General features: G+C 40.1%; 1 protein-coding gene across 2 annotated transcripts; it reads right to left on the bottom strand.

Annotated features, from left to right (window-relative positions):
* Window positions 1-477: 477 nt before the first annotated feature.
* On the bottom strand, window positions 478-17097 carry efhd2 (EF-hand domain family, member D2). 2 transcript variants are annotated; one of them, XR_010928587.1, is made up of 5 exons: window positions 16540-17097; window positions 6618-6765; window positions 6387-6521; window positions 1592-5518; window positions 478-1541 (listed from the first exon to the last, which is right to left on the bottom strand). XR_010928587.1 is itself a non-coding variant. In XM_067591184.1 (4 exons), the coding sequence occupies exons 1-4, from the start codon at window positions 16824-16826 to the stop codon at window positions 5387-5389; spliced, it is 702 nt and encodes a 233-aa protein (XP_067447285.1). In that variant the 5' UTR covers window positions 16827-17097; the 3' UTR covers window positions 478-5386. The 2 variants fall into 2 exon arrangements, 1 of the variants encoding a protein (XP_067447285.1); XM_067591184.1 differs by having other exon boundaries at window positions 478-5518.
* Window positions 17098-20339: the final 3242 nt, after the last annotated feature.

Genomic DNA, 20339 nt, shown 5'->3' on the forward strand with positions numbered 1-20339 from the left:
TCCCATAACTCAGCCAGTTAGGAGCTACTTTGAGCAGGTTTCTCATTAACATGACAGTGATGAAAGCAGCTTACTGGAGAGAGCAGACTGGAACCTGGTTACTTCAGTTTACTTTATATTTGTCTAAATGATCAGATACAGTAACCTTTTTCTTTTTTCCACTCTTATCTGCATAGTAGTATGATATTTTACTCATAAAGTACATATTTCATCCCCAGTCTGTGTAGAGTAGATTAGTGTGGGCTGGGTGGAAAATAGCTGCCATGTCAAGACCTTTAAACTTAGAAGATATGACTGAATGAATTCACAGATGCAAAGCTTTCATCGAGGGTTTTATCCCCAGAAATCATATGAGTGTCTGCACAGACACCTCTGACTGACAGGAAGGCCTTCTGTCAGAAACTTCATAAAGATATCATGACACACACACACACACACACACACACACACACACACACACACCCACACCCGAGACAGTTTATTGCAACAAAAGGATGCATTTTATTAAAACTTAAAATAAAGGTGTATAGAGATTAACCTCATTTCTTATCAGCATAAAATACAGTGAAGTTATACATACTATAAACTGATCTCAGACACTGTGACTGCAAGTGACACTTCAGGACAACAAGGAAAAACTAAATAAAATCAAACCACAGAAGGAAAACTTACTAGATGAAAGAAAACCTCCTTGATGATGTTATTCAGCCCACAGACCCCCCCCCCCCTCCCAGCTCACTGTTGATGTCTTCACATTCAGCACAGTGAGTCTCTGAACCTTCAACAGTGAGCTGAGTGTCATACATCTACACCACCGATGTGTCTACAATAGTATTAAAAACAAACACTGACAGTGGCCAACTACATTACATCATCATCATGGTCAATATTATTTCCATTCACATTTGTTTTGATGTAGAGGGGAAAGCTCCACTGGACAGGGCAGAGTGACAATAGACATTTGGCACCATTGTGGTAACAATGAGGACGTTATGGAATGATGTGGGAGAGGAATTACTGGAATGATAAAATATTAATGGAATTCACTATGTGTCCACCAGTAATGATGTTTCAGGGGAAATAAAGCAGACTGTTGTTTCTTGTTACTCCTCCACTACATAAAACAGTGTCAGCATAAAGCTGGATATAATCAGGGTTCATCATTTTTGTTTTTTACTTCTCTGAAGTTTTGAATATTTAGAATATGGGGAAATCTGTAACAAAAAATCCAACTTGTTACAGCGAACAGCAGCAAATAATAGTTTTTGATTGTGTGAGGACATGAAGATCAGTCTGAGAACCTGTTTACAGATCTACAGGTCTCTGAACGTCGGTCAAAACCAAAAACAACGTAGGGCTGCACGATTCATCAAAATAAGATCACAGTCTGCAATCATCAAACCCAGTTTTTCCTTAAGCTGCATCAACAAATGACAAACTACAGGAACATGGAGCTCATGTCATGTAAAATTCTTAGGAACAATAAAAAGAAAAGCTGATCAAAGCCGCAAAAACTCCTCAACACTCAACAACGCAGACATCTAGACTGCAACTCTGGAAAAAATGGTTTATATAAGAAGGGATGAAACACTGAGGACCTCTGTGTGTTCTGAGGTTATTAGTTACAATTTTCTAAGAATTTTTAAAAACACACACAGGAAATCATGATTAAAGTGTTCTGAAGAGCAGACGACACAATTATTTCTGAATTTAGCGTTTCATGCAGTTTCATATGAGTTAATAACTGTGATTCTCATTCTGACCAGAATCAAGCAGCCCCACCTTATTGTATATTTATAGCAAACAGCAGGAAAAACATGCAGTAGACTTGACAAAACCCAAAATCACAACTACTCACTGACCATTCTCTACTTTACAGACATCTAGACTCTCTTTTCCCCAGACGTCCTCCCAGCTCACCGATCACATCTCAAACCCAACCATCAACAGTGAACTGGGAGGACGTTTCAAAATCCCTCGTCCTAGAAAAAGGTTTTCATCGTTTGATTATTCATTAGGAACATTTTAGTCATATTGTGCTGTGAAGTGCTGGCATGCATCATCAGTTGTATCAACACGACGGGAGTTTCTCACATTTACAACACTTAAGCTTAGAAAACACTGGCTCGAAAAATAATCTGAATTGCTCTGAGCAATGATACAAAATGTAAATTTAGTAAAGATTTAGATTATTTAAAGTGATAATCCTGAAGATTGTATAAAACTATGATATCTCACTGGTGTGTTATAAATAAATGAAGGATTAGTGAAATTTTTCACTTTTATGCGTTACATCAATAAAACTTTTTTTTACTTCCGTTGCTTGAAAATGACTAATTTGGACAGAATTTTCAAGCAACTGAAGTAAAAAAAAGTTTTATTACTTGTTCATTTGTTTAAAGTGAAAAGTGACCGATATCAATTGTGTCCCAAATGTTTTGTAAAAGAAAAGTCTTGGTTCAAATGCTCACATGGTAGAGCTGGATTATCTTTACACAGATGATGGACCACTTTGAGTCTCTTCATATGAATCTCAGTAAGAATATGACCATGTAGTCTTCTGGGAAGACAATCTTCAGGATTAACACTGTAACATCAGCAGGAAAGGAAGCCGATGTTGAACTGAAGGTACAAGTCTAACAAGGTTAAATCTGCTATCTGTGGATTAAGACACTTACATCAAATGACCACGTAAGTGCAAATTGTGCAAATCACATAGCTAAAAGATTTACCTGATTCCAGACAATGGAAGTGAACCACACACCAGCTGGGTCTCACAACAATAGGAAATAAGCTGATTAGCATTTTAAGATCTGATTATCTTGGTAAGAAGTAAGATTGGTATGAATACAGCATTTCATATGAAACATGAGAGGAAGTACTATTCACATTTCTGCAGGAAGTCACACTTCCCCCTCACTCGCAGCACAGGGTGAGCTGTAGTACTGACGCTAAAACATCTACAACATAAATTCACATAACTTATGATTTTATAGTGACACAACAGTGAAAAAAGCAGTGTAAGCTTTTCAAAGCAATATATAGTACTGTCTACATGCTGTAATGGCACATGTGATAATCTGTGTCAAACCTACTGGTTCATCAAGGGGAGAGAATTTCTTTAAAACAACAAAAAAGAAAAAAAGAAATTAAAAAAAAGAAGCCTGGGCCTCATTTGCACAGTTTTGGCTATAATTCCTATCAGGTATGAAACCACACTCACTCACTTGTTGAGCTCTGGGTAAACAAGTCCAAACCACTGATCTGAAATGTTGTTTATGACCAACTGTGGTAAAACCAGAACCAGGAAAGAGTTAAACTTTCACTTCCAGATGACTGCTTTTGGCGGTCTCTGATGGTTCGTGTGGTTGGCGTGAACTGAGTCACTACATCCTCTCATCTTAGATGCTGGTGAATAAAAATGACAGAGCTGATAGGAATCATGACCAAAAACTAGTAAGACCTTCCACAACATGATAATGACTGACCACCACTACTACACACACACCCTGGAACATGAATACAGATAATACAGCTGGACTATTTGTTCTCAAGTAAACACTGGCTGAATGTGTGATACAAAGTTTACAACTGAGTGTAGCTGTGGAATTAATACGAGCCGCTGTGTGAGTGTGAAGTCAAATACTCTTATTGTCAACAAATCTCATGTTTGGATCCAAACCAACAGTGAACTGATCTACTAACAAGTATTGCCTGATGTATCTTATTAAAAACACATCAGTGAGTCACTCCGCTGCACTGGGTGACTTGTTCCTTTGTCCCTGAAGACAGTGGTTACTGTAGCTTGTTTAGAAACGGCTCCAAAGACTAATGACAGCTATTATGTTTTCAGTCTCAGGAGAGGTTCCTAGTACGGCTGACGCCACTGAGCATGTGCAGGAACGCAGCTATGTTTACAGCTCTACTAGCTTGTTGTGTTACATATCCGAACCTCTTGACTTTGTACTGAAGTTCTTGAAGAAATTTACAGTGTAGTACAGAGGTGATCAGTGGAGGATTGGATGTGAATATAATGTTAGTAGTTGTGTGTTCTGACCAGATGTTGTATCTGTTGTGTACAGCAGCAGACCTGCACATAACGAGCATTAAGTTATCATATCATTATGATAATTGTTATTTTGTTAAATTACTGATAATAGTTACAATAATTATATTAAGTATTATTTTCTTTTAGTCATCATTCCATGTTGCTGTGGATTATGGGTAATTTTAGGAGTGACCAGACTCTCTGCTGGTCTGTAGAGAGTCTGCTTGAGGCCACTCGTGGACGTGATGAATGGTAGACATGGAGAAGCCCTCTGTAGTTGCAGATTGAATGTGTCTGTTACGTCTACAGATACTGTGAAGTGATATTTGGCATTTGGATTCAGCCTTAATTTAAAACGTCGAACATTAAACAAATGAAGGAATGACTGAACATACCGATAGCAGTACCGAACCAGGAAGCAGTACCAGTACCAGACTGGTCCTCCGTACCCATACTTTGTCATTTTAGCTACGGATCACAGATTTAAGATCCAAACAACAGACACTGAACATTCAGGCTGCATTAAACAAACACACACATGCTGAGTTGTGCATGTTTTTTCAGGAACAGGTGAGACAATCAAATACTGTCCAGGAAGGCCGACTGGATGAACAAGTTCACGGGTTGGAAGGTTTCTGTGACACCCAAACACTGCACAGCAGTTTATTATACTATGAGGCAGGATTTTACAAGTTATCACCATATCTCACTCATTACAACCTTTATGTTGCTGGAGCTCTGTGCTGTGCCAACAGTTATCTCATTGAAATGAATAAGGCAGCTGCTGAACATGGTCTAACACCACTGTCTGAAAGGTCTACTGTCACTGATTGAACCAGCCATATTCAGTTCAACAATCAAATAAAGGGGGCAGAGCAAAGATTGCAGCTAACAGCGCTCAGATCTGCTGCCATTGTCATGGCCTGGAAATTCCCTTTGCCTGTCCCTTTGGTATTTTGTAGCGCTGCACAGCACATAAAGTGCAAAGATAAGAGCAGAAGATACAAACAGATGAGAGCTCCATGAAGGTGAGGCAGATCAGGTCACATGACTGTTTGGTGGATGACAGACTGTAAGAATCATCTGTTCATTTAGCTCCGAGCACACCGTCGTTACGGAGCTAAATCAGTAGATGATTCTAGACAGTCGGACTGGTGATGATCTTTATCTGCATTACTGTATACACAGTGGTGATTTTAGTCCACTGTATGGTAGACTAGTGACCAGCATGGATGGGAGTTTGACGACTGCTGTCTGACATTCATGGAGCATTCAAACACAAACATTGAGGAGCTGACAGTGTTAGTAGGGACAGGTCCTGAGAGGAGGGAGAGGAGGTCACTTGAAGGCTGACTGCAGTTCTTTGAAGGCGGCTCGTCTTTGTTTCTGATCCTCGGCCTGCTTCTTCTTGACTTCCTGCTCCTGGCGGATCTCCGCCTCAAAGCGGTTGGACTCATTGATGGCCTGGACCTATCCGACAGGGATACACACAGCTGTCAGGTGATGAAGGCCACAGCAGAGCTCCACATGTGTTTTGTAAGGAGCCCTCTTTCCTCTCATAAATCAACATCTTTTAACTGTTTTAAGGAAAGATTCCTTTATAGATGTTTGTATTCAGATGGAACCACTGACTGCTGTTACCTAGTTTTTATTTCCATGTCTTCATCTGGCCTGTCATATGCTGTCATTTTCAGAAGCAGTTGAGCTACTCAGAAATGTAATCAATTTGCATGTCAGCCATACCAAAGATGTTCTAGACATGTTTTGACATCTCAAGAAAATGTGAAACTTTTTGCCTGTGTGGCCACAGGTTGTCAACACAGCAAATATCTGTATATAGATGAACAGAGGACAGTAGCAGTTGAATTTAGTCTATAAATCTAACTTTTCCCCCAAGAACTACTGATGTTAACCAATATTACTGACAGCGACTTAATGTTACTGAGATGTAAGATGCTCCTTAGAGTTGTTCTGATACAGATCTGACACAACAGATGAGCTTCTACTTTAATCAACACAGGCCACTCGAAGCATATTTTCATGCTTCCAGTCCATTTTCCTCCATTTTCACTTGTAACTACAGTGATTGTGTGTTTGGCTCTGAATGCCACCGACATGCTAGTGACCTACACTCAACACTGTGCCTGAACTCGTCCTGTGTGGAGGCTTTGTTAAACACTGGAATACATCAGCTTTGGCAGAGCAGCTTTCAACAGTAACTTTCAGTGAAGTCATTTTGTGTGAATGTATGTAGCATACCGTTTCTCTCTGTGCTAAAGCGTTGACTGTAATGAAACAATGAATGTTTGTTGTTAGAAGAAGTTTGGAGTCAACTTACTTTGGCTTCAAAGAAGGTCTTGGCTCCTTTGACCCCCTCTGTGGAGACATCGATTTCAGAGAGACGAGCGAGCACACCGAGGCCGCTGTCCTCTGCCAGCTCTCCTGCTGCTGCCTTCCTGAAGATCAGCAGGAACTGAGAGGGACCGGAAGAACACAGAGACATGAATGAAGGGAGCAGAAATCTATCACATCACATCTGACTGATTCTACTCTGGTTTTCTTGTCTCACCTCTCTGAAGCTGAGCTTGTTGTCCAGGTCCTCGTCCACCTCCTTGATCATGTTCTTCAAGCCGAGATGTGTCTGTGGAGCTTCAAGCTTCTCCATCATCAGCTTCAACTCCATCAGGTCGATGTAATTGTCTTTCCCAGCATCATACCTGACAGAATCCAGTAGAAAACTTGTTACAGCAGAGCCCCCTACATTGTTCTACGTCTGCCATGCAGATATATGTTGGCTTTTTTCATTCAGTGTTTGAGGTGTCTGAGGTTTCTGCCTCTTGTCCATTACAATGAAGATGAAAGGAATTTAGTTGGAGATGCTAACAGAACTGAAAACTAGAAATACTGCCTCATGGTTGCATGCTTCTGCCAACCAGTCAGGTTGCACTTAACATCCATGTCTGTCCAGACTCATATAATATTTGTAAGTTATCACTATATTGACATGTATGATTCAGGTGAGAAACATGCTGTCTTCACTTAGAGACTGTTTTCACAGAGAAGTGCAGAGGACTGACAGAGAGCTTCATCACATGGTGCAACGATCAAGACAGAGCGCAATTATGTCCCACTGGGATGGACTACACCAACAGGCTAAAACTAAAAAGTTGAGCCTTTATGGAGACTAAAGTGGTAACATTATCGGGCTGTGTGGGAGAGACAGACCCGACCTGAGCTGCACGGACGGCCTGCAGCTCAAAAACCTCTGACACATACCTGGACACGCTGCTGGTCACAGAGAACACACATGACAGCAAAAACAGAACAGCTGTTTAATGGAAAGGTGCGCAGTGTTTGGAACAGACGTTTAAATCACTGAATATCTAACCTGCATTCAGCTGAAATGGTAACTGTAGAAAGAGCCTGAATGGGAAATGACTGCATGTCTGTGTGAGTGTGTAATTTCCCGCCTATGTTTACAAACTGTACTCACCATTATCAGCTGTGAAAAGTGTCGCACCAGCCTGTTATGTAGTGGAGTTTGCTATATTAGACATTTATGTGAAGTTTTGTCATAATTAGTGTATGAAATCTTGAGTTATGGCCAAAATCCTTTAAATTTGACCACCAAAATCTAATCAGTTCATCTTTGAGTCCAAGTGGACGTTTGTGCCAAAGTTGTAGAAACTCCCTCTGCCTGCCTGCTTTCTAGTCCATCTGAGTTGAAGACATATAGATTAAATGCTTTACATTTATTTATTTATTTATTTCTCTCCCTCCCTCTGCAGAGGGACTGTGAGTTGTAGTTTCATTGCCACAATGAAGTTTTTTTCTAGAAGGGACTTTCAGCTGCTGGCACATTGCCCTGCATTTCCTCATTCTGTTTTTCTTTTTTGGGTGGGTGGGGTGGTATGGGTGCCACTCAGTCACTACTTTGTTTTCCACTTTCCACTGAGGAACATTATGGGCCTGTGATTATTGACTACTTGACCACAATTCTAAATGACAAATTTACACCAACCTCAGGGAATGTCAGGGGCCTTGGAAATAACACAAAATGTGGGAAGGTTTATTCTCATTTGAATCCACTGAAAGCTGATATCTTATTTCTACAAGAGAGACAAATTATACAACAGGTAGTTCCAACCAAGCAATCTGATTGGTCAACTAGACATTTAGAACATGATGTTCATTAGAGCATGACAGCACACCTAGCCGTGCTCAAATGAAAACTCACTATCTCAACTCATCACTATAAATATTACTCCGCCATTGATTAGAACTTTAGTGATGTCGCGCCAACAACAGCGGTCACTTCCAGGTAGACGACTGGTGGTTGATTTGAGTTGCAGAGATGTGTGAACTCAGCAAATTCCTGCTGAATGTCTTGTTTTGCTGTACGCTGATGACCTACTTGTTTACCTTAATGAATCCTGAAGTGAGTATTCCTTATCTTTTATAATATATTAAATCATTCAGTAAAATTTCTAGATACACTTTTAATTGGGCTAAAAGTGAACTTACGTTTACTGGAGAAAAAACAATTTTACAGGATTGCCCTCTTAAGGTTGTTCAGGATTATATCACATATCTAGGACTTAAAATCTCAAAATAATCCTGAACTTTTGCTCAAATGTAATTACTTAGAAGGTATTGATAAACTAAAATGCAGCATTGAATACTGGAGGACTTTGCCCCTATCTTTGATTGAGTAAATGCCATTAGGATGGTTATCTGTGTAAAATAGCACATACATGTCACTCCCTTTTCCTGCCTGCCTCCTAGCCTTGACTGCTGGACCGCAATGGAAACAAGACATGTGACTTTACTGAAATATCCAGATGAATTTTAGGACTGTATGCAAATTCTGCATATTGTATTTTAATTTATCAAATAAAGTCAATCAAATAAATAATCAATCAATCAATCAATCAATCAATCTCTCCTTCAAGATTTGCTGACATTGATCTCAGCTGACTTTCAGAAGTTAGAGTCAGTCATTTTAGGATTTATTTGGTTTATAAAAACACAGACTATCAAAAAAACATCTATTTAGGCCCACTCTGGATGGAGGTCTGGGTCTTCCAGTATTTAAAGATTACTATTGGGCAGCTAATGTTAGAGCGCTGGCATACTGGTAGTGGGGTTCACCAGTCCATGAATCTATCAATTCTGCCCTTCTGTGGCTAAAATTAGAGCTCATGTCCTTAATAAAACCATATGCCTCATTGTCCTCCTTACTTTTTACAAATCCTGTATCTGCTATTAAATCAATAAGTCAGTTTTGTTGTCAGAAATTCACTCAAGATTCTTATTCAACATATTGAACATATCTACAGTCTGTGGCGTTTTGAAATATTACCATTTTGTCACAACCACACCTGTATTCCAGCACTGCTGGATAACACATTTGCTACATGGTGTTTAAAAGGGCTTAAATGCATAAAGGATTTCTCTTTACACAACAAGTTGGCGTCTTTTGGTCAATTAAGATTAGAGTACAATCTACCTCACTCTAAATTTTTTCATTATATGAAACTTAAGTATTTTGTGGGGGAAAACACCCCCCATCTGGAGTCCACTTGTAAGAGACATACTCTTCTGGAATTGCTTTCTCTTTCTCCAGCGAGTAAGAAGCTTATCACTAAATTTGTGAATTTCTTTTCTAAGGATTTTGTATCTGTCAGTTGTATTAAGAAGGTTTGGGAGAGAGAAATCAATGCTGTGTTGCCTGATAAAATATGAGGACTGCACTTTCCCGTATTCATAGTTGTTCAATAAACAGCAGACAAAAGTTAATTCAGTTCAAAGTGATTCACCTTTTTCATTATTCTTAGGTCATGTTACATAAATTTTACCCCTCTTTGTCTCCAATCTGTGATAAATGTAAATCAAATGATTGTAAGTTGTTGCATTTATTTTGGGACTGTCCACTAATTCATCCATTTTGGTCAAGAATTTTTCTTTTTTTCTGGGGTTTACTGCAGGACTCTGTCTCCTGACGGGGACTTGGCTGTATGCTTACATACATTCTCTAACTGTATTTAAACAATACTGTGTCTCCTCCGTCTCCGTCCCCCTCCCCTCTCCGCGACAGTCAGCGTTTCACTCCCCCTTTGAGTGAAGCTGTTCAGAACAACCATAAACACGTTAGATTTCAGATGTGGTCAGACAGCACATCGTAAGAACCAGTTCAAAGCGATCATAAATCATCATAAAAACAGCTGTGGTGTCCTGACTCCTTAAAAGAAACAGAGAGATTTTTTCCTTTTCCACTGCAGCACAACTAAACTGTTTCAGTAATAGTTACGGCCGATCAGCCATTGATGGAAAATAAAGGACTAAAATGTTACTTCCTGTTTTTTCTCTCTGCTTTACTGATAACATCCCTAACCATGACCCCAAAACTGAGTTAAATACCGAACCATGACCCCAAAACTGAGTTAAATACCGAACCATGACTCCAAAACTGAGTTACATACCGAACCATGTCTCCAAAACCGAGGTACATACCGAACCATGAATATTCTGTACCATTACACCCCAGTTAGATCCAGAACTTATCAACCATGTAATAATTAAGAAATAAAAAGCTGACCATAAACGATGCACCTAAACACAGGATCAGTTAAAAAGGCAATAAATATAAAATAAAACCATTAAAATTAACGGAAGGAAATGGAGTACATATAAAACCAGGAGTCTGGCAGAGAACATACAGGTGTGGCTCTGAACTATGATACATGTTGACTCAGACTGGACAAAGGGCATGTTTGTACATACTGACGGAATAATAATGATTCATTTTCTTACACTCAGCTTTTACTTACCACACATTGATTAATCAAGATCAATAAAATACCAGTGATAAGTTTGGACATGTACACTCACTGATTCAAGGGTTAATTCAACAGTGGCTACTTTGAGGAAAATATATGAAACATATTTTGGTTTGTTTAACACTTTAACTACATGAATCCATATGTGTTATTTCATCGTTCTGATGTCCTTTATTGTTCTGTAGAAAACCCTTGAATGAGAAGGTGTGTCCAAACTTTATTCGTGTTTGTTTTTTTATACGTGTTTCAAAATAAAGTTGATCAAATCAAATTTGGAATAAAATTGATACGACTGTCAAAAACTGAACTTTCCAAATAACTTTCTCTCTCTCTGTATATATCGTGTGAGACTCGCCCCTCTCCTGCTGGCTCGCTTCATTTCCCAGTCACCACCCACAAGATCCCCACACTGAAAGACATACTGGTACCACCGTGTACAACACTGCCTGATGTCTACATTGCATTTGCAGCCTTGAAATATATACACACTACTTTACTGCGAGGTTTAGATTCAGTACAGTGTATGCAGGACGGAACTGCAGAGGATGTGTGTTTTTGTGTGAGTGTCAGCTCTGAGCTGGCCTCAATACAGAGGAAGTCAGTCTTTATCAGATGACACTTCCTCCTTGGCAGACAGAGTCATGTCTAGCCGAACTCATTGCTTCCTGAATACTCACTCCAGAGATAATAGAGTGGCTAAAGCTAGCAATCATGCAGTAATAGACTGTGGGGGGGGAATACACCAATTACATAACTTTCCCACCACCAGCACTGTCATTTTGCTTTTTTAAAAATAGAAATAAAACCCACTTAGTTCATTTTCACGTATCAGTGCCCATGTTCATCAAATAAAAAGAACCTAGTCGGATGACAGACGCTACAATTAGAAACTGAAGGCGGCTGTTCTGTGACCGTCTGCAGCAGTTAGACGCCTCCTTCTCTCTGATGGAAACAGGCGTAGCTGCTCTCATGTCTCCCTGAGTCTCGGTGCTTGTTTTTGGCAGAAACTCTCCCGCTCTCTGCCTGCTCTTGGATGGTAGGTGGGTTGCTCCGGTAGCTGCAGCCTCACCGTCACACACGCTCTCTCTGTGTCTCTCTCGGCTGCACACTTGCTATGCACTGAAATATTCCTTAAAGGAGCAACGCCGGCAAGAGTTTCCCAGGCAACGACACAGAGGTTGGCTCACGTTTTGGAACAGCACTGCACAGAGGCTCCCAAACGTAACTCATTTCCAAATGAATAGATATTTGGTCTTATTTATGGCATTAAAAAACTTTTTTGTCCTGGCGGGGGTTGTCGTTGGCCTGGCGGCCCACCAGTCCTGTACTATTATAGGGGAAACACTGCTCCTGTCGGCTGTTAAGCTGCACTATATTGAATAGTTCTCCTAATATTTTGTCCGTCTCATGTATGTTAATGGGGTTGACAAAATATTAGGAACACTTTTCAATATAATGCACTCCTGTACACCACCTCCACCTCTCACTACGACCTCACTAACATGAAGCAGAATTATCACCTTTCTGACAATGTCAACAAAAAGTGAAAATGGCGGAGCTGTTGTATTGGATTACATTAGATTGCACAGCTAAGTTGCAAAGCCCCTCCACTCTGAGCCTGTGAATATCCTGACTCTGATTGGCCAGATTCCATATCTATTCTCAGATATTTGTTTTCCACAGAGGATTCTGGGAGAACAGCAAAGAGACACAGGGGCTCGTTCCCATGAATGTTCTCCTTCAGATTCTTATCAACCACAGAAGTGTCACTGTTTTTCAGAACATCCCAAAATAGACAATAAGACATTTGTTGTATTCCTCCGTTCACGTGTCTGTGCTCACTGAGGCATGAAGTGTGGTTACATCACAGGGAGGGACCATCTAACACCTTTGTTTCATCCTGACGTCTTCTTTATGCTTTTGTCTTTACATATAACTTATTACCACTTTAATTTAATCTGAGACTATAGTTAACATTTACCAGCACACCAGTTTTCTATTTAAAAATGTTTTTATTTGTGCTCGGGCTGGCCAACATGTTGAATTAATTCAACTTTCTGTTTTGCACGTGTAAAATGTCTAAATCATAAAATCCAGTCATTACAATATGCACAAAAAGTTCATTTTTAGTCAAAACATCCTGTAAACTGTGATGTGATCAGTGTCACATGTTCAACTGCTGCACTTTACAGGACTGTAGTGACTACAGGTGGTGAGATGTCTCTGGATGTCTCGTAGTGAATTGAACAGGTTTGGTACATGTGAGAAAATGTCTCGTTGGAGACAAAGTAAACAAACTGCTGTCAGTACAAGTCCTGGACAGACAACATGTTGTTAATACAGATTCTGAAGAGTAACAACCAAACCAGCATCTGACGGGTCCATCATGACATCTGCAGGTAGTTTTAAACGCTGTTCAATGTGCTGCAGCTGAGCAGATAATTAGCATCTAGCTGCTAACTGAAGCTAGCGGTGAGTGTTTGTTTGGTGGCTCGTTCAACAAGCTGCAGAATAAGACGTGTGTTCATGTTTATAAGTTATCATCAACTTTTGATGATGTGGACACAGACTGTTTCATACACTACTGTAAAGGAGGAAGGTATCAGACCTCATACTGCACTCTAACAGTTGAGTATTGAATGTTTTATATATTTTAAGATTTGATTTAAACATTGGACATCTTGAATGTTGTTTTCATTTAAGAACAGGGGCAAAAGTTCCTCGCTTTGATTGTTTTACAGAATAAAAAGAAAGCAAAGTTATATTTGTCCCCCCCCCCTTTTTTTTTTGGTTAATCTGAAAAATAGTCTAATTTGATGTGTAATGATGACAGCCTGCAGGTGATGCAGGTCTTTCATTATTCTTACTGTCTTAACCAAATGTTTTTTAGCCATATTGTCTAATTAGTGCTACATGTCTCTACTAAAGGAAGGAATCTCTGTCTGTCTGACTTTTACACTAAATGCTGTTATAGTTATATTTTAATGATCAAATTAAGTCTATAAATGGGCTACAGGTGATCAAGATCAGGCTAATCTGAACAAGTTTCAACACTCATGCAATTAGCATTAGCTATTAGCATTTGAGTCTGAGATCATAGGAGCAGTCTTAACACTTTTTTACCCGTTAAACATTAAACACACCATTGAGAAACTTCTCAAGGAGAGACTGGGATGAGAGCTGTGAGTCATGTGACAGCCGACAGACTCTGATCCGTCTGAACTGAGAGGTGAACACCATATCTGGTTTCTGAAACGTGGATTTGCTACCTAGAGTAGTCCAGTAGAAACCAGGACACTGTGGCATGTAAACACTCGATCCAGGTTTGGTAGAGAAAGAGGCTTGGAGTCATGTAAACATGAATATGAATAACCAGGTTTCTCATGTTCCATGTAAACATCTGATCCAGAATATGATCAAAACCACGATACTGGTGTGCATGTAAACTTCATTTTTACACATTAGGATGCTTTAACTCACAAGATAAAGGCTCAAACTGTAAATATGTGATTGGTGTGAACCCTCTGAAGATGCCTGGATGTGCCTGGACATGACAGGAACCTGAGGAATCTGGGCAGGGCATCACACACTAACAGCCACCAGTCAGGAACATGCAGAGACAAAACCTCAGAGTCAACGTGAGCACGTCCACGTCTGCAGCACCATGCATCCTAGAACTGAAAAATGTCCAAACCTCTAATTTATATTAATTTACAATGAATTTTTAAGCATCAGAGACACAACCTGCCTCAGTAAAAACAGTGTCAAGAGAAGGGCGGGAAAAGAGATGGACACACACACACACACCAGCTGTGACTGTCTCATGAAACCATAACAGAACCACAACCATAAAGACAACAACACCAAGAAGAACAACAGGATGAACGCAGGACTCTTTTACAGAACACTGTGTGCAAAATATAGATGCTCATAATAATAACTTCATTTGCATCTTCACTTGTCAAGCCAAGTGTCAAAGATATTCTTTGTCAGAAAGTGTTTTGCTGTTATTTATGGTCACACTACTCTCCTCTGCTCTCTATGGTTGACTGCGGTCAGAGCTGTGTGTGCTGCACACAGGACAGACAGGTGAAGTACTGGAGCTGTTACGTTACTGTAAGTGCAACCAGCAGCGCAAATGTTCACTGAATTTATAGAAAATCAGTAAAAGCAAACTCCAATGAATGCTTGTTTCCATCTGCTGCTGTTATGTTAATATATTAGAGTCGGTTCATCAAGATCATCAAGGAGGAAACAACGAGATGCCGTCATTAAAGGAGCGACAGTCAAACTCAAATGATAGAAACCATGTGTTGAATTCACATCTTTAGAAAACAAGTTCAATAAAAGCTGAACGTGATATTCTTTAAAGGGGGCGTGTTATGAAAAACTCACTTTTTCCGTGTGTTTCTGGGTCTCTGATGTGCCTCCACCCCGTCAGTTTGGTGGGGGCTAGCTTTACTCTTGTGATTCAACAAGCTCTTCATATGTGATGCCCCTTCTTACATCACATGGGGCGAAGCTAAGATCAGCTAAGCTAAGGGCGAAAAATTCTCGCTGCTTGCCAACAGACGGCTGCTGAGCGTCGGCGAGCTCTGCAGGAGAGAGGCGGCCAAGGAGCCAAAGAGTCCTGCATCACTGCTGCTGTCTTCTGCAGGAATGAACACCTGATTCTGCTCAGATCTGGACCAGTTTAGTAGTAGAAGGAGTTTGTTTTTTAGACTTTTGGCATTAGGTGGATTTATCTTCAATCTGGCTTCTCAACCTAGCCGGAGAGCTGCTTGATCCCAAAGCATGTCAGATACATTTAATTAAGTGTGTTAAAGAGGTATAATATGATTCCTTTAAGAGTATGATATTATTGCTGGGCTGTTGTTTTAAGCTAGGTGTACCTAATAAACTGGCAGCTGAGAGCATATACTGCTAGTGTCATATGACATGATGAGAAGTTAAACCTGTTGCAGACCTGGAATGACTGAGCTTCTTTTTATCCATCACCATGTCTGATCTTATGAAAGCAAGTGTCAAACTAATATAACTAATGTACATGTTACTCCAGAAGGATTGAATTCAGTCAGTACTTCTTGAGGTCCTGCCCTCAGCAGTGTGGGCTGAGAACACTACGCAGTATTGTACAGTCAGAGGAAGTCACCAGCCTGTTGTCTCATTTCCTTATCACTGACTTGTGTAAGGTCTCCACCCTGCATTCCTACACAGATCCATGTCTACTACAGATTTGACATTTTGTACAAGTGCAAATACTAAATCTTTTACTTATTAAATGAATTTCAGTTTAAGTTCAACCATTTAACTTCACAAAATGTCAAGAATAATGACAAACACCTTTCATCAGCTCCCAGCAGTAAGTTACTCTGACTGTCTTTGAGCTTTGTCCACTATTCTTCACTCACTAGTAATTAAATCTAGATAAACGCTTCTTTCCAACAGTAAAACTATCTGATTAAAATGCGACTTCTATGAGCAACCTGCCAGCTCAGCTTCCGTATGAGCAATCATGATGTGACCTCCCTGTCAGAAGTCAGTGACTCATAGGAAATAAAAATGGGGAACCACCAGCTCGCCTGGAGGCATGTTAAATATTTAATAGTTACCAGTATTCACCAGTATTCACTAGGACTGTCACACACTCACGTTTTGAACAGCTTCTCCATGTCTTTGATCTGCTTTCGGGAGAACTCTTTGAACTCGGTGTAGGGGTTGAACACCTTGGTGCTGGGCTGGCAGTGCTCGCCCTGCCCCTCGTTCAGCTCCCCTCGCCGCATCAGTTTAGCGCCCAGCTCCGAGTCCGCGTTGGCCGTACTCGGTTTATCCTCCGCGCCGTTCTGGTGTTCCTGGAGCTCCACGGCGACGGGCTCCTCGGTCCCTTCTTCGATCTGCAGCCGACGGCTGAGCTTCGACGAGAGCTCATCTGTGGCCATTTTCAAACTGGACAGTCAATATTGAAGAGTGTTATCAAGCTAACTAGAGTAGAGCAGAGCCTGTCCGCGGTCTTCTGTCCGGCTGTGTCTCCTCCCGCAGGCTCTGTACGGATATCTGTAACAATAGCGAAGCTAATTAGCCTCAAATGTGCTCGCTTAACCAAAGTTTAGTTTGAATTTCCTGGGAAGAAGCCTCACATTCAGACTACTACTTCCACTCCAGGATGTTGCACATTGGCTCAGCAGCTACGTAGAGCTCCGTGGCCCTGTGACGCTGTAACCACGGTAACCACGCCTCTTAAAGAGACAGAGAGACTGACAACAACTGTTCACACTCACCAAGCACCTTATTAGGAACACCTCTGCAAACTAATGCAATCCAGTGCAACAGCTCTGCCATAAATTCTGCTTTTACAAAGATTATACATTTCCAGTTTCTGTTGACATTGTCAGAAAGGTGATAATTAGAGGAACCCTTCTAAGTTTGTACTGGTCTCATAGGGGTCAAACCCCAGAGGGGTTGAACCCTTCTAAGTTTGTACCGGTTTATTATTAGGTTTCAAACCCCAAAGAGATACAATCCTTCTAAGTTTGTGCTGGTTTATTTTTCTTTGTCTTCCGCCACGGCTCAAATTGCTGTGAGCTGGAATGAGCTAAAACCATGAAACTTGGCACAATAACTGGGTTTATATTTCTTGAAAAGCACATGAACATCATTTCCAATCTGCCAGATGGTGGTGCTGTAATTAATTCAGTTTTTGAAAGGTTACGCCCCTCACACTGTAAGTCCGATTGACTTGAAATTTCATGTGCTCAAGTCCAGCTCAGTGTGCTCTACAGAAAAGCCCCTGGGACCATAAAAGTCTGCCATGATGGATTTTCTGCTAATTTGCATAAACTAAAAAACAGTAAAATTACCTTTTTGAACTTTTTGAAATTTGATTCTATCAACACAAAATTTGATATACAGCCTTGCAGGCCTATCACATATTTGCTCATGACTCAAGACACCTATAAGCAATCCTGATTAAACTCACTGGAGACTTCCTGCACTATCTACTGAACATACACACCGAATTTCATTCAAATCAGATGAAGTGGGAGGAATAGCAGAACTTTGAGTGCACAATTATTGAAATGCTGCATGCTTTCTGATGATTGGTTTCACTCTTTCTTTAAACAGAATTTAACTAGCTGAAGTGACTTCATTTGACTTTGTCTGAAATCTGCTCGTTGCTGCTTTAAATTTTTTGCTAATTTGTATAAACTGAAAAACAGTCAAATGAAAAGAACTTTTTGAATTTTTACTCTATCAACACCAAATTTTGGTAGACACCATTGCAGTACTGAGATACACATTTCTATTACAAATGAGAAAGACTGGTCTTGGCACGTTACCTCAGTCTGTGACTGTGAACAGGTCTGACAAAGCATTTTGAGCCTGGCCTATAGGGGGCGCCAAACACATATCTGAAAACCTGATTAACAGAATTTCACCAAAATTGGTGTGCATGCTCAGGGGGCTAGTATTAAGCAAAATCTGAAGCGCCATATTGATTGGTACAAGTGGGTGTGGCCTGTTTCTCAATATCTGCCATCTTATGCCATTGCTCAATTTACTTTGAGCTGGAATGAGCCAAAGACATGACACTTGGCACCATAACTAGAAACGATGTGTTAATGCTTCATAAGAAATATGATCCCAACTGGCCTGATGGTGGCACTATAATTAACAATCCAAAAAGTGAACATTTTAAAAGTGGTGGCCCCCCCACATTGTAAGTCCATATGCCTTGAAATTTGGTACACTTATAAATCTCAATATGTTCTACAGAAAAGCCTGTTGGACAATAAAGACCACCATCATGTATTTTTCTCTAATTTGCATAAACTGAAAAACAGTAAAATGAATATAACTTTTTGAATTTTTACTCTGTCAACACCAAATTTGGTATACAGCTTTGGGGGACTGAGATACACATTTCTATGATAAATGAGCAAGATCAGTCAAAAAACATGGCCACCATCAAATAAAATATCTTCGCAAAGGGCAGGGCTTAGAGAGTATTCGCCATAACTCATTAAGTGTTTGTCCAGTCATTATAAATCTTGGTACGTATGTTCAGTCTGTAATTGGGAATAAGTCTATCACAACATTCTGAGGCCGACCCATAGAGGGCACCAGAAATGCCACAAACAAGTATATTCAGTTCCCTGCTTTGATTTATGATGGAATGATGCCATCTGTTGGACTTTTCTATGTAGGTGTGTTGCACACAGCAAACAGGAAATACGTAGTGGGTAGTAGTCTCCCATCCTTTTGTTCCTCTGTTTGCAAACCATGGACCAACACCGAAAGCAATCATTTTCAATCCTGGCCTATTATGCCTAAGAGAGCAATGGCTGTAAGTTTACTTTCTTTGCTTTATGTATGGAATCCTATATTGAAGAGTATTTATGACGGGTGATATTTGGCACCATAGCATTTCGTTCAGTTCAATTTGCCAGCATGTAATTGTGTTGCAGCATAGATAACATACAGTGAATATGATTTGCAATAGCACTAGCTGAGTCCAAGTACAATGCTTGTATATTTTGCCTTATATGTTTCCCTGTATCAGATTAGTTTATTTTTATCTACATTTATTTGTTTGTAAGACCTATTGTAAGGCTAGTAGATTAGCTCTGTACATGATTCTGTGATTCTGTAAAAGACAGTGATTTGTGTTTTTTCCTTTTCTTTATAGTTTCACTCTTTTTCATTGACAAGAATGTGATGGCAACATGAAAGTCATTAAACTCAACAGCTAATATGCTAACTTCCTGACTCACATGTTGTTATTAAATGGCGTTTGGCTGGCTGTCAATCTACGTTCCACTACTCTACAAACACGTAGGGAGGACAGTTACAACATATCTGAAAACCCAGTGGACAGAATTTCACCAAAACTGTAGTGCATGCTCTCAGGGTGAGTATTAACCAAAATCTGAAGCGTCATATTGATTAGTGCAAGTGAGCGTGTCCTATCACATGTTTGCTCATAAGTCAAGATGCCTTTCAGCAATCCTGATCAAACACACTGGAGACATCCCTTACCATCTCCTGTACACGCACACCAAGTTTTGTTCAAATCTGATGAAGTTGGGACAACTGGTGGAATTTTGAGTGTGCAATTAATGAAATGCTGCAGCCTTTGTGATGGTGAAACAAGTGTGTGATTGGTCTTGCTCCTTCCTTAAACAGAATTAAAGTAGCTGAAGTGACTTTGCTCAACTTTGTAAAGTGTGAAACCCATCTCACTGCTTTCAGGTTTGAACCCACGAATTGCCACTTGTTGCTATATTTATTATTAGGGCCCAAGCAGAGTTATAGTCATTGCACCACCCACTGACGACAGGAAGTCAGCTTTATATGACAAAAGTCATCAGATTCATATGGAATTTACATGGTGTGGTGTACACATAATATATAGCAACATGATATATGATTAGTGGGTGTTGTCTAGTGCCACA

The sequence above is a fragment of the Thunnus thynnus genome, chromosome 6 (assembly GCF_963924715.1).
Source record: "Thunnus thynnus chromosome 6, fThuThy2.1, whole genome shotgun sequence".
NCBI lineage: Eukaryota > Metazoa > Chordata > Actinopteri > Scombriformes > Scombridae > Thunnus > Thunnus thynnus.